General features: G+C 34.1%; 1 protein-coding gene across 1 annotated transcript; it reads right to left on the minus strand.

Annotated features, from left to right (window-relative positions):
- Positions 1-581: 581 nt before the first annotated feature.
- LOC132188063 (MLO-like protein 6) lies at positions 582-12,485 on the minus strand. Its single transcript, XM_088517296.1, has 15 exons — positions 12,309-12,485; positions 12,164-12,221; positions 11,817-12,073; positions 11,606-11,722; positions 4,223-4,283; positions 3,294-3,382; positions 2,665-2,739; positions 2,386-2,480; positions 2,250-2,299; positions 2,005-2,045; positions 1,700-1,873; positions 1,567-1,602; positions 1,384-1,451; positions 1,230-1,290; positions 582-1,139 (listed from the first exon to the last, which is right to left on the minus strand). The coding sequence occupies exons 1-15, from the start codon at positions 12,429-12,431 to the stop codon at positions 672-674; spliced, it is 1,773 nt and encodes a 590-aa protein (XP_088373422.1). The 5' UTR covers positions 12,432-12,485; the 3' UTR covers positions 582-671.
- Between the last annotated feature and the right edge of the window lie 523 nt (positions 12,486-13,008).

Raw genomic sequence — 13,008 nt, forward strand, 5'->3', positions numbered from 1 at the left:
ACACAAATCTTAGTTCGGCTCGAGCTCAAACTCGACTCGAATAAGGGTCCTTATAAACAAATCAGTCTTGAAATTCTAAAGTTCGGCTCGATTACCGCCGACATATGCATTTAGTACTTTTGAACTGTTAAAAAATACCCAAGTAATACTGAACATTTATAAATCAACCCATATGCCTGAAAATCTAACCTTTTTGACGACAATATGTGGTTGCAAAGCATTTAGTGCTCTTGTATAGCAACACACAAAATGTATTTAATTTGATCCTTACATCAAAAAACAACCTATAAAAAAAGGAAAATGTATAAGATGGATAATAAGAGCAAAATTTTGTGCTAGAATTATTCATATGTTCTTGGTCTAGAATCAATGTTAGTGTTTGTAAGTGTTTCTGCTTAAAATCATATTACTGATTTTTTATTTTTTATTTTTGTGGGCCATCCATCAGTCAACTTTTGTTATTATTATTATTAAATAAATGTAAAGCTTCATTAACAAAAGAAGACTTACTATCTCAAAAAATAAAATAAAATAAAAATAAAAATAAAAAACAAAAAGAAGATTACAAGTGAGAGGAGAAGTTATGTCATGGACAAAAAAAAATGTACATTGTGGTATAAGTGAACAACATTCTCCTATGATCCAAACTCTATTGGTGGGTATATATATATTCATCTGCGAAATGTGAATTCCGAGAGACTAATGTTGACTTCATGTTGGGTACGGATGGCTCCCGGTGTTTGCGGCAATTGCAATGGGCTTTGCTCTTGAATCTCCCTCTCTTGCTGCTGCTCAGAATGCATATAATCTTCTTTTTTGTATGAATAATGTGAAGAATCTTCCTCTCCGCTAATTTTTTCCCTACGGAATCCCAACTCCACCACATCCAAATGATCATTCTCAACATTTGACTTTCTCGGAGACGCGTGCAAGCTGTCGAGGCTGCTGTGCTGATAGTTATGCAGGAGGTGAACAGGGGACATCCTGTGCGTGGGACTGGCCGGCCTACTTGAAAATGGTGAATTTGTCTCAGAATGATGATGGCTTTGCCTTGTGTTCTTTCTGGCCGTCCGATGCCAGCTTCTTAATGCACCTGCCACTCGATCGTTGAAGATGGTGGGCTTCATGGAAGACCCCATCTGTCAAATCAGAGCAAAGAATCATTAGTCTCAAGTTGTTGTTAATTATCATAACTTGTTTTGTTGTGTTAATGTGTAATCGTGTCTCACCTGAGTCACTAGAGCATAGAGTGGCAAAGTCACATAACTGCAGAGAACTTGTATGATGACCCTGAAGAAATTAAGTGGCAATTAATGTTAATCAGCCAGATAATAACATCTTAACAATGGCAGCAGCATATGGAGTTAATTGATAAGAACTCACCCCACTGAGAGTTTGATGACCTTATCTGCAGTGCGTTGGTGGAAGCAAGAACCTGTGCCAAATGCCAACTGAAAGAGAAGAAAAAAATATGGCAGGAAAGTTAGGGAAAAGCAAGTGTGTTGGCATCTTCTAAGCATGCACCAAATTGATAGAATAGATAAGTAGAAGTGAAGGGCTAATTACCACACTCCAAGCAAAGAAAGCCAGTTGAAATGCATTCTGCAATTAAAGAGGGCAAAAGCGAAAGGAAGATGTTAGAATTAGTATCCCAGATAGACTATTATGTAATTTGTTGATGAATGTGAGAAAATTGTACCTGAAAGAGAACGAAGTGTATGAGAAAGAGAAGGAGCCGAGGGCGTCCAAACCAGAAGAGGTCATCACCTGGCTGTACCACAGGTGTACCCTTAATCACATCTCCTCTCTCTTGAATTCTTAGCCCCATTTTTGTAATTATCACTTGTAGCTTTGTCCCCACCAACAGGATTATCTGTAAAAGTCACAGCAAACTACATGAGATCTTCTATTAAACCAACAACACAAATGCTTAGATTGTATAAAGAGCTCCAACCCAGATAAAAAGAATGTAGGAAACAAGTTTGTCTCTGATTTGGAGCTTACAAACAATGGTACAAATGGTAGCCATAGATTAGAATGCCATCCTGTCAACACATAGAAGGAAACATTTCTTAGTCAGTTGTAGTCACCAAGGCAGTCTATGATAAATTTGGACTCAAAAATAATGAGAATGGGGCTCGCGAGAGTTAGCTCGAATGGTCCACTCGTTTGGTTAATACCACGAAATCGGCTATTCGAGTCTTCACTCAACCAATACACAGTTTTTGTGTGTCGGGTCGTATGCTTACCATATGCCTTGGACAGTAGGAATAACACTGCAAAGCCCCATATGATTGGACTACACATGAAATGTAAGGTTAGAATTTTAAGATAATTGAAAATCAATCAAAGAAGCAAATCCCTTTTAAGTGCTTGAGCACCAACCTGATCTCCACCACAACTTTAAAATCCTCTTCGAGTGATCTCTTGATGTACTTTTGAAAATCAAACTTTGTTTCACTTTCTGGTGCCAAGTGTGCCTAAAGTCACATAACATTGGAGCTTCAATTATCAATGTGAATTTGGAATCCCCAAGTGCACAATCAACCTTTGAATTTTTTATTTTTAACTGAGGCTGATTGGCACTAGTTTATAACATTAGCAAAATAAAATAGCTGTGGGATAAAAGTGTGGTTTCTAGCATTATTTTTAAATTAAACGTACCATAATAAATCCATGTCTCAGCGTAATGTAATCAACCTTAGTAACTGTTCTGACGAATTGTCTAAAGAAACACACCTGATAAGAGGAGAAAAGAGTCTTTCAAACAATTGTACCACAACAAACTCTTTATGCCCTTAAAAGTTCAAAACTGAAAAATAAAAACAACTTTCTCATTACTAGGAAAATGTACTTGGAAGTCCCTATTGTACTTAAAACCGGTCACTTTAATAATTTTGGTGAGGCAGACAGAAGATTGATGGGCCTACTCAAACTTTTGATGAGGCAACCAGTCAGTATCATTATGGGGCATTTTGAAAATTTACCTAAAGAATATGTTTCGCCTGCAATTTTGCAAGATAAATGCGCATTTTTAAACAAAATCACCTAAAGTATTCCGTTTGAAAGTGAAGTTGAACAAAATATCGGTTGCAAAACACGAAGAAAAAAGAAAAAAAAAGTTATGGTTTTAAAATACTGGTCAAATCGCACGTTTTGAAAGCACGCCAGGTTTCGTATTATAAATATATAGAGTAAATTTATGTAACAAATCATCCAAATACAACTTAATTCCTGAGTCTTTGTTAATTATGATTGTAAAATTTACATAATCGTGATGAGACATTACTGACCACCCAAAGATAAACCGTGGACTTGCTCCAGAAGCTCAAATGCCTTCGCCCAAATGAAGTTTCCTTTGCAAACCTAAACCTCTCTGGATCTGCATCAAATAAATCATTTTCCATAAGCATATGTCACCCCCCTTGAAGTCCATATGAGATCTTTCACCACACTAAAAAAAAAATTAAATATTTTTTCATACAGAATTTGCTCACAAAAGCATTTACAAAGTCATCTATCAGTTGACTTTGCATTAGACAAAAAATAAAATAAAATAAATAAATAAAGAAAAGATGATGGGATGCAAAGTCATCTATTCAGTTGACAATGTGAGTCACTTGTTGGTAAATTAATTTTGTGTTTTGCTATCACTTTTCAAGAAAGAAGGGTGTCTAATTCCTCTGTAGAGCAGCTGACCAAGTCCATAAAATGACTAAAAATTTATTCTCCAAGGAAAATAACCGAACCGACACTATTTTTACTATAATTTTTTTACAAATTGACATAATAATTTATAATTAATAAAATGATTCAAATGTTGGCCAATAACTAATTAGATTGGCGGGTATATTTTTTTCTTAATCATTTTAACAACCCACTTTTTTTTTTTTTAAGAGATATGTTATAGTGTAATAAAAATACCATTTTTTACTTACAAAAGTCTTAAGTGATAAGAAGCCACAGCCTAATTAGTGGGTAGAGCCACAACAATTACAGATGGAGCCTCTTGCCTCTTGTCACCTAAGACTTTATATGCTAAAAATGATATTTTTATTACACTATAGCATTTCTCTATTTTTAAAGAAAATTTTGGAAGAGCGATGTGCATTTTGAGTTCCACGTCGCCAAACAGATAAGTATTTTAATTTAAATTAAGTGGAAAGGAAGCAATTGATTTAGGAGACGTGAGTAGATGGTTTGAAAGTCAAAGAGGAGTTACCATTATGATATTGATATTCAAGTGTTCTTGTTTCGTCCTCCCAAACCTTCCATCTTCTCATCTGCAATTCAAAGAGGGATTTAGAATCTGCACAATTCAAAGAAGAAGAATTTATAGATCTCCATGTAAGAAATTGAATATATATAAATGCTAATTAACAATATAATTAGCAGCGGAAATTTAATATATATATGTATATGTACCTCCAGCCATTGCTTTGCTCAAGCAGCTTGAAGAATGACTCCACAGCAATCAAACTAAAACTAAACAATTTTATTGAGAGGTTCTTCTGACCTATGCCTACCAGTGAGTGCCAATTGATGGAATACACATGCCTTATTTATAGGTAGGTCAGGGGACCCTCAATTAGAGCTGTTACCTTAATTATTCCTCCCATCAAGGAATAAAAAATCAATCAATACAGCTAATTGATTCCACAAACATTAAATCATTAATTAAATCAAATACTTGTTCCACAAGAATTAAATCAGTGATTTAATTCAGAATATTTGATTGAAATCAAATACTTGTTCCACAAGAATTAAATCAGACATTTAATTCATAATATTTGATTTACATAATAAGCTTCAAATTGGAATAGAATATTGAACACCGTAATTTTATAATTACAATAATATATGTGATATAAGGGACATACTTAAATGGAATTTCTTACATTCTCCCACTTGGCCCTTATGACACATAAATTCCTTATGGTGTTCAGTTCTATGATTTGGCCAATACTTTATCTATTCCAACCATTCATGGAATCCTCCCACTCATTCAAGGAATACTACACACGAATCATGGCGGTAAAGCTTTTATGTAATAAGCCGTCCCTTCCATGTATCACGATGTCTAATACCTCCCTAAATGAGTACTTTATGGATAATGTACTTTATGAATGAACTTCCTATAAGTCATTCGGGTCCAACTTTAATTTTATCCCCACGGATAAGAATGATATATATGCGCACAAAAATCTTTATAACATAACCTTTATGTCTATAGACCAATTAAAGAGAAACTAAGCACAAATGAATTAATGAATCTCATATATTCCACATGACTTTATACTTTCTTTACCGGTAAACCTTTAGTCATGGGATCCGCAATCATTAATTCAATACTTATATGCTCAATAGACACGTATTATCACTTAATGTTCTCTTTCATAGTGATACTTTATATCGATATACATACTTCTGTTTCTACTCAGTTTATTCTTAGAAAAGATAACTGTAGTAGAATTAAATCAGAAGATCTTTATGGGTCTAATTATAAAATCGACAATCTTGAGACCTTTAACAAAAAATGTCTCAACCATAATGCCTGTGTAATTAATTCACAGCATGTAATGACTTTTGCTTTCATGGTAGATGTAGTAACTGTAGTTTGCTTACTGCATCTTCAGTACATATATACTGAAGTTGATTCTCTACTATCTACACATTTAGCAAAAATCAAACCTGAAAAAACACCACCAAATGGTAAGTGTATCTGTAGTTCTTGGTTCATTGCATATTCCACAATACTATATTGACCCAATAGTTCAACTGCTATTTCAATGCCAGGTCTAATGTAGACCTGTGCATACACATGGAATATCTGTCTTTGTTCCAATACATTTTGGGACATTATCCCCCTTAATAATAGGTGCTACTGAAGATTCATAGTTCTTCATTCTGAATCTCTCCCAAAAACTTTAGTGAGATGAACTTTATGTAGCAAACCTAAATTAATGCTTGCAAACAAAATATTATCTATATACAGGACTAAAAGAAATGTAACTTTACTCCCACTGACCTTAAGGTATATTCAATGATTAACAAGGTTCTCAATAAACCTATGTGAGGTAATAACCTTGTAAAAATTTTGTATATCATTGATGAGAGACATATTTTAGTCCATTAATAGATATCCTTAATTTGCAAGCTTTCTGACTGTTATTAATAAAACCCCTTAAGTTGTCTTATGTACACCTCCTCCTTAAGATCCTTATTCAGGAAAATTGTTTTTCACATCCTTTTGATATAGCTCTAAAACAAAATGAGCTACTCATACCATGATAATCAATGCCTTCCTTTTTAGTAAGATCATTGGCTACAAGTCTAACTTTATATCATTCAACATTACCCGGAAGCATCCTTTTAGGTTTTATAAACTCATTTGCAGCCTATGGCTACAACTCCCTTTGGTAAGTCAACAAGATTGCAGACTTGAATTTTAGCCAAAGATTTCATCTCCTCCTTCATGGCATTGAAACACAATGTGAAGTTATCTCCACCCAAAAAGATGTGAAAACAAATTTTTGATCGTCCTTAGGTCCGACATAAAAATCAGACTCCTAGAAGTATACAACATAATCACTAGAGATTGTTGGTCGCCTTATTTTAGAAAATCTTCTTAATCTACTTCATTTACTTTTGACAAAGTCTGAGTAGGTTCATTCTGAACTTGTTCCTTATGAGTTGACTGTTTCTGAAACCGATTGTGCTTGAAGATAATCAATTTGAATTTTCTTAAGCACAATCAAACACCCTTCATGTGAAGGGGCTTCAGTCAACTCTTGTGCTTCCTCTAATTTAATCCCTTAAGGATAAGCACTCCCATTAAGTTCAGCGTTCTCTAGAAATTTTTAATATTAGACTCAACAATTCTAGGACTAAATGAAGAACAGTAAAGCCTAAACCCCTTGGAGTTTACTATATAACCTATAAAATTCCGCTAGTTATCCTTAAAGCTAATTACCTTAGGTGTGGATTATAAATCCTCACTATAGCAAGACAACCCCATATGCGTAAACAATTTGAACTTGATTCCTTTCATTCCTTAATTTAGGTGTCTTATGGACAACTCTGATTGGAATCGAGTTAAATGTATACACAGCGATTTTCAAGGCTTCACTCTATTAGGAGAATAGAACATTACCTTTCATGTCCCATTTTCGTGTACCTACCATAATACTATCTGCCTCTATCAGATCTTACGATCTTGATTTTCTTTTGTTTTGTTTCTCTACTTCTACCTTATAGGTACTGGAAGCATTAATGCTCAAACCTTATGATTTAGAAGATAGAGATACATAAACCTTATATGGTTATTACCGGAAGAGATAGGATATCTCTAACCATTTAGGCAAGAAGTATGGAAAAGGTTACACTTGTACATGATCTCAAGAATTTCAAAAATCCTTTTGTTGGCACCTTTAGTGGTATAGTTGGTCTACTTTTCCTTAATGCTGTCCACATAAATACCAAAGGTAGTAAATTTCAAGAGTCGTAAAAACTCTATCATTTATCGACCTTTTATTTTTTATAGAGATATATTTCAATCTCCAATGCCATAACATAGAGGATTTTCTCATTCATAAGACTCTCCTTTATGTCAACATTTATATGCAGGGATTAATTTTCCAAAAATTGGGATCTAGATTAATTTTAAATAGACCATTAATTTAATATTCCACCAAAAAAAATTTAACAATATTCAAATTTGATTTTAACAAACTAAAATAGAAATTAAATTTCTAAAATAATTGTGGAATATATAAAAACATTATTAAGGTCAAAATGACATAACTGAATTTTTAAAATTAATCTATAGATCCCAACAACCTCCAATTGTAAATAAGTATTATTTAGAAAACCCTGCATTATGTTGACAACGTGGACTGCTAAACCAAATTTAATCCACATAGTCCTTAAGAGAGTCAATAAAAGAGATTCATGACACACTAGGTGTATGAGATTACCTTTATTTCAAGTCATTTATGATACTTTATGCAATCATGCTTTATATGCCCATAATTTTCCTTAGTGTAAGAGAAACAAGTATCTTAATTGCCATAACACTTTGTTGGCACCTTGTTCTCATTCATCAACTATTGGACATGATTGCCTATAAAGGTCTTTCCCTTAACATGAGTAACTTTCTGGATTCTCATGTTTAATCTCTCATCTTCTTGAACACACATGATCAGAAGTTGCTTTATTGATCAGTTATCCTTATGTGTGCCACAAGATATTTGAAAAATACCATATTTAGATGAGAGAATTTAAAATAAAATTTACCACAATGACTCAAAAATCTCAACCTTTAGGGACTTTATAATGAGCTGTTATGTCCTTCATTTCCATAATGTGCTCAGGCACATTTGAAACTGTAAAAAGTTTTACTTTAAAGCTTTTCTATTAGGGTGCAGGCCAAAGCCTTATTGGAACTCACTAAATGTTCCGCAATGACCTTTCTTTGGCCATAAAACATTAAGGAATAAAATCCTAATGCTGTCCTTGATATAAGATTTCATGAACGCTAAACCTTAAGCGATTTAAATCACTACAATCGTTCATGTTTAATAATCTCATGCGGCGTACTTGATTTCGTCCATACGAAACGCCAATTCAGTTTCCAAATACCCCAAAGTGAAAAGCACATTTTCTTTTCAGTCAGGAAAAAATTACCACTAGGAATTATTGGAACATAAAATACTAATAATTAAAGCAGTAGGAATACATCCAGTAACCAAGAAAAAATTATATACTTTAACGCTATGAAATAACCTTATTTAAATTAACCAATGTTAATTTAATAGTAAATTTCAACCTACCTGTGGGCAAAGGTGCATCACGCATGAAATTTACTCTTTATTAATAAGACTAATAAATTTAGCATTAATAAATAAAATTTTCCGTACCTGTGGGCCTAAGAGAAATTTTATTTTCAATGTTAAATTTACTATCTTATTCTAATTAACTCATAAAAATAAAAATGTCCCTGTGGGGATTGGCAAATTAAATTTATGAATTAATTACAACACGATGCTAATTTTCTTTATGAAGTTCATATGTATAATCTTGATGCAATTATCATTATAAAATCGGGATGCTGTGGCTCTCCCAAAAATTATTATGACAATTACGACTTCATTAACATCGAATTTATTTAAATTAACCAATGCTAATTTTAATAGTAAATTTCAACCTACCTGTGGGCAAAGGTTGCATCACGCATGAAATTTACTCTTTAATAGGACTAATAAATTTAACATTAATAAATAAAATTCTCCGTACCTGTGGGCCTAAGAGAAATTTTATTTTATTTTTAAAGTTAAATTTATTATCTTATTCTAATTAAATCATAAAAATAATAACGTCCCTGTGGGGATTAGTAATTAAATTTATGAATTAATTACAACAGGATGTTAATTTTCCTTATGAAGTTCACATATATGATTTTGATGCAATTATCATTATAAAATCGGGATGCTGTGGTTCTCCCAAAATTATTATGATAATCACTACTTCATTAACATCCAATAACTGTATAGATGCCATAAATAAAGTTCTCAAGAATAAAAGACAAAACCATCATGTTAGTGGGTAAACAGTATTTTTCCAAAGTACAATCGGATAGTGTCCCAGATAAGTGAGGGGGCGCACAACGGCACACTTAAGTCCCAAGACTTACCTTGCCAGAGCTTTCCGATTGCAATTTTGGATAGTACCATAAACATTCACCAACACATGAGGCTTAGTTAATTATTCTCAGGTCCAGGCATCAAACACTTTATATTTAAACAATTAAAAGAATAAATATATCCTCAAGTTCATGCATTAAAGAAACAATAATTTAATACTGAACAATTTAAATGATAAGATGAATAAAAATGTAATATTAAAGCATCAAAAACTGAATAGCCTAATGGTCTTGAAGTGACCTAAGGCCTTTTATACCTTAAGAGCCCAAGTTCTAAACCCAATGAGCCCTTTTTTTTTTTTTAACTGAATGGGCTATCGGGTTGGGCTTCCTTATTGGGCCAGCCTTTGGTTTCTATATTGGGTTGGCCCAATCGGGTTAGCCCACTTAATAAACCTTTTTTTTTTTTTAAACTGAATTGGGTTTGGGTAAAGTAAAGCCCATACCCAATGGCCCAAAACCACTAGACCCGGTTTCCTTATGGGTTTGAAAACCCTACCCGAATGATAATACCCGAACCCGAAAAACTTAACACCCAAACCCGGAAAGCTAGCCCCTTGCGCCGCTGCATCTTCCCCTTCCCCATTCTCCGGTCACCGGCGCCGGTTCCTTAATGCGCCGGCCAAAAAACAGCAGGCACCCCGTGTGGGGCTGCCGGCAGTTTTTTTTTTTTTTGTGGGTAGCCCGGTGAAATGACCACCGTTCCGGCCAAAAATCGGCAGCCTGTGTAGGCGCCGTTTCTGCCCATCACAGGCGGCCCCTTATGGGGCTTCCTCCGTCAACAGCTCACCTTATGCGGCCAACGCCGCTGCTGTGGGAGAGGGGGAGACCGGTGCTGCAGAAAAAAAAAAAAAAAAAATCGGCACTGCAGGTAGGGGCGTTTCTGTAGCTTGTCTCCAGTAAATTCTCATCGAAAGAGACCCAGAGGAAAGTGAAGGACCAAGGGTCCTGATCACCCATTGGCCCCACATAATTTTGTTTTAAGAAACAATACCACATGAGCAATTTTGTCAAAACAAATAAAACATATATGTACACGTGGGTTTCATGGTTGTTGAGAACAAATGGTTCTCAGTTTCAATAAGCATGGGTTTCGTACAGGGAGCATGGCAATATGGTCAAAAAATAAAAGTAAACAGACCAGTGAGTGGTCGTGGCTTTCATTCAATTTCGATATACTTTATGCTCCTCACCATGTATTTTGTTTCAATAATCAATAAACAAAATAAAGTATTATTGAAACAAAAAATAAAATTTTATAGCAGGCATATCTCAAAATTAAACTGAGCAAATATGGATTAGAGGTGGCTCTGATACCAAATGTAAGAAATTGAATATATATAAATGCTAATTAACAATATAATTAGTAGCGGAAATTTAATATATATATGTATATGTACCTCCAGCCATTGCTTTGCTCAAGCAGCTTGAAGAATGACTCCACAGCAATCAAACTAAAACTAATCAATTTTATTGAGAGGTTCTTCTGACCTATGCCTACCAGTGAGTGCCAATTGATGGAATACACAGGCCTTATTTATAGGTAGGTCAGGGGACTCTCAATTAGAGCTGTTACCTTAATTATTCCTCCCATCAAGGAATAAAAAATCAATCAATACAGCTAATTGATTCCACAAACATTAAATCATTAATTAAATCAAATACTTGTTCCACAAGAATTAAATCAGTGATTTAATTCAGAATATTTGATTGAAATTAAATACTTGTTCCACAAGAATTAAATCAGTCATTTAATTCATAATATTTGATTTACATAATAAGCTTCAAATTGGAATAGAATATTGAACACCATAATTTTATAATTACAATAATATATGTAATATAAGGGACATACTTAAATGGAATTTCTTACACTCCATAGAAGGAGAAAGGGTAAAAGGGTACCTTCGTTCTGCCCAAAGCCAGGGTGAGTATGGAGAAAATCACATGAGAAACGGCCAAGACGAAGATGAACACATGGAGCTGGTGAATCGCATATGCAGACATGAAGGCCACTTTTCCCTGCAAAATAGGCATCCCAAATGATTATTCCATAGAATTAAATCATTTAGATCTTCATTGGTAATACCCATTTGGAAAGAAAGAAAGAAATTACATTTTCTTTGCACTTGTCGTATCCTTTTGTAGCTAATCTCCGACGAGCAGAGAAGCCAGAATCCAAAAATTGGAGCAGTTTCCGACCATTGCTGTCCTCAGAATCCTCGGAATCTCCAGAATCTTTGTTGGTTGTCTCACTCTTCACCGTTTCACAGGGATGCCACGTGGCTCCGACTCTCTTGGGTATGCATATGGTAGAAATGGGATCTTGTAACACTGTCAGAAGCAAGGATATGAATCCCAACAGCATAAGCTCTGCCCAAAAAAACGCATGAAAGAAAAACGGTTAGGCGACTGAATCCTGATCGATCATCTTAATGTGTGAGGTAGAGAATCTAGAGATACCTGCTTTGATCTTTTCAAGCGCTTCGTAAAGAGCTCGTTTGTGTTTGTTTTTTAGCCACTATTAAAGGAATCAAGAAATGATTTCAGCAATTAATTAAACAACACAAACAAAAACAGAGACTGTGAGCAGAGCAGAGCAGCTTACCTTTCCAATAGCATGAAGAATATGTTCAATGAAGATTGAAATGGCAAGCAACACGAAGCACACCGCCGCAACTGCCCATGTTGAAGTTTCCTCCATTGTACTTTCCTTCTCCTTGCCCGCCATGACCACAGTTTATGTGTGTTGCGGAAGCTCTGTTTATAAGAGATTACAGAGATGAAAGTGGAGGCCAACGCTTTCCGAAGCAGCTCTCTGGGTGTATATATATAGTAACATTATACACGTGTTTGGGGAGTGTCTGTTATTTGCTAAATATTATTATTATTTTTTGTTTAACGTTAGAGGGTTGATTGTGATGCATTCCTCATTTCTGATAGAGTATTGAATAATCAAATGTTTTAGTGCAATTTATAATTTTAAATTTTTAAAAATTGGATCTAATTATATTAACTAATCATTCACTCTCTTCTTCTTCTTTTTTTCTTCTTTTTTATTATTTTTTATTATTTTTTTATTTTCAACTAATCATTCACTCATATACTACAATTATAATGTAGAACTCAATTTTTTATATTTACTAGCTTAGAGTCCGTGCTATGCGCGTGATTATTCATTATAATTTGATTTTAAAGCTTAAAACACATCAATATATTGTTGAACATAGTGACACAATTACACATAAGTTTGCATGAATATATAAATCACATAAAAATATATTATCAAAAAAACCATATATAATTTT

Source organism: Corylus avellana, chromosome 6 (assembly GCF_965113065.1).
Source record: "Corylus avellana chromosome 6, dhCorAvel1.hap1.2, whole genome shotgun sequence".
NCBI lineage: Eukaryota > Viridiplantae > Streptophyta > Magnoliopsida > Fagales > Betulaceae > Corylus > Corylus avellana.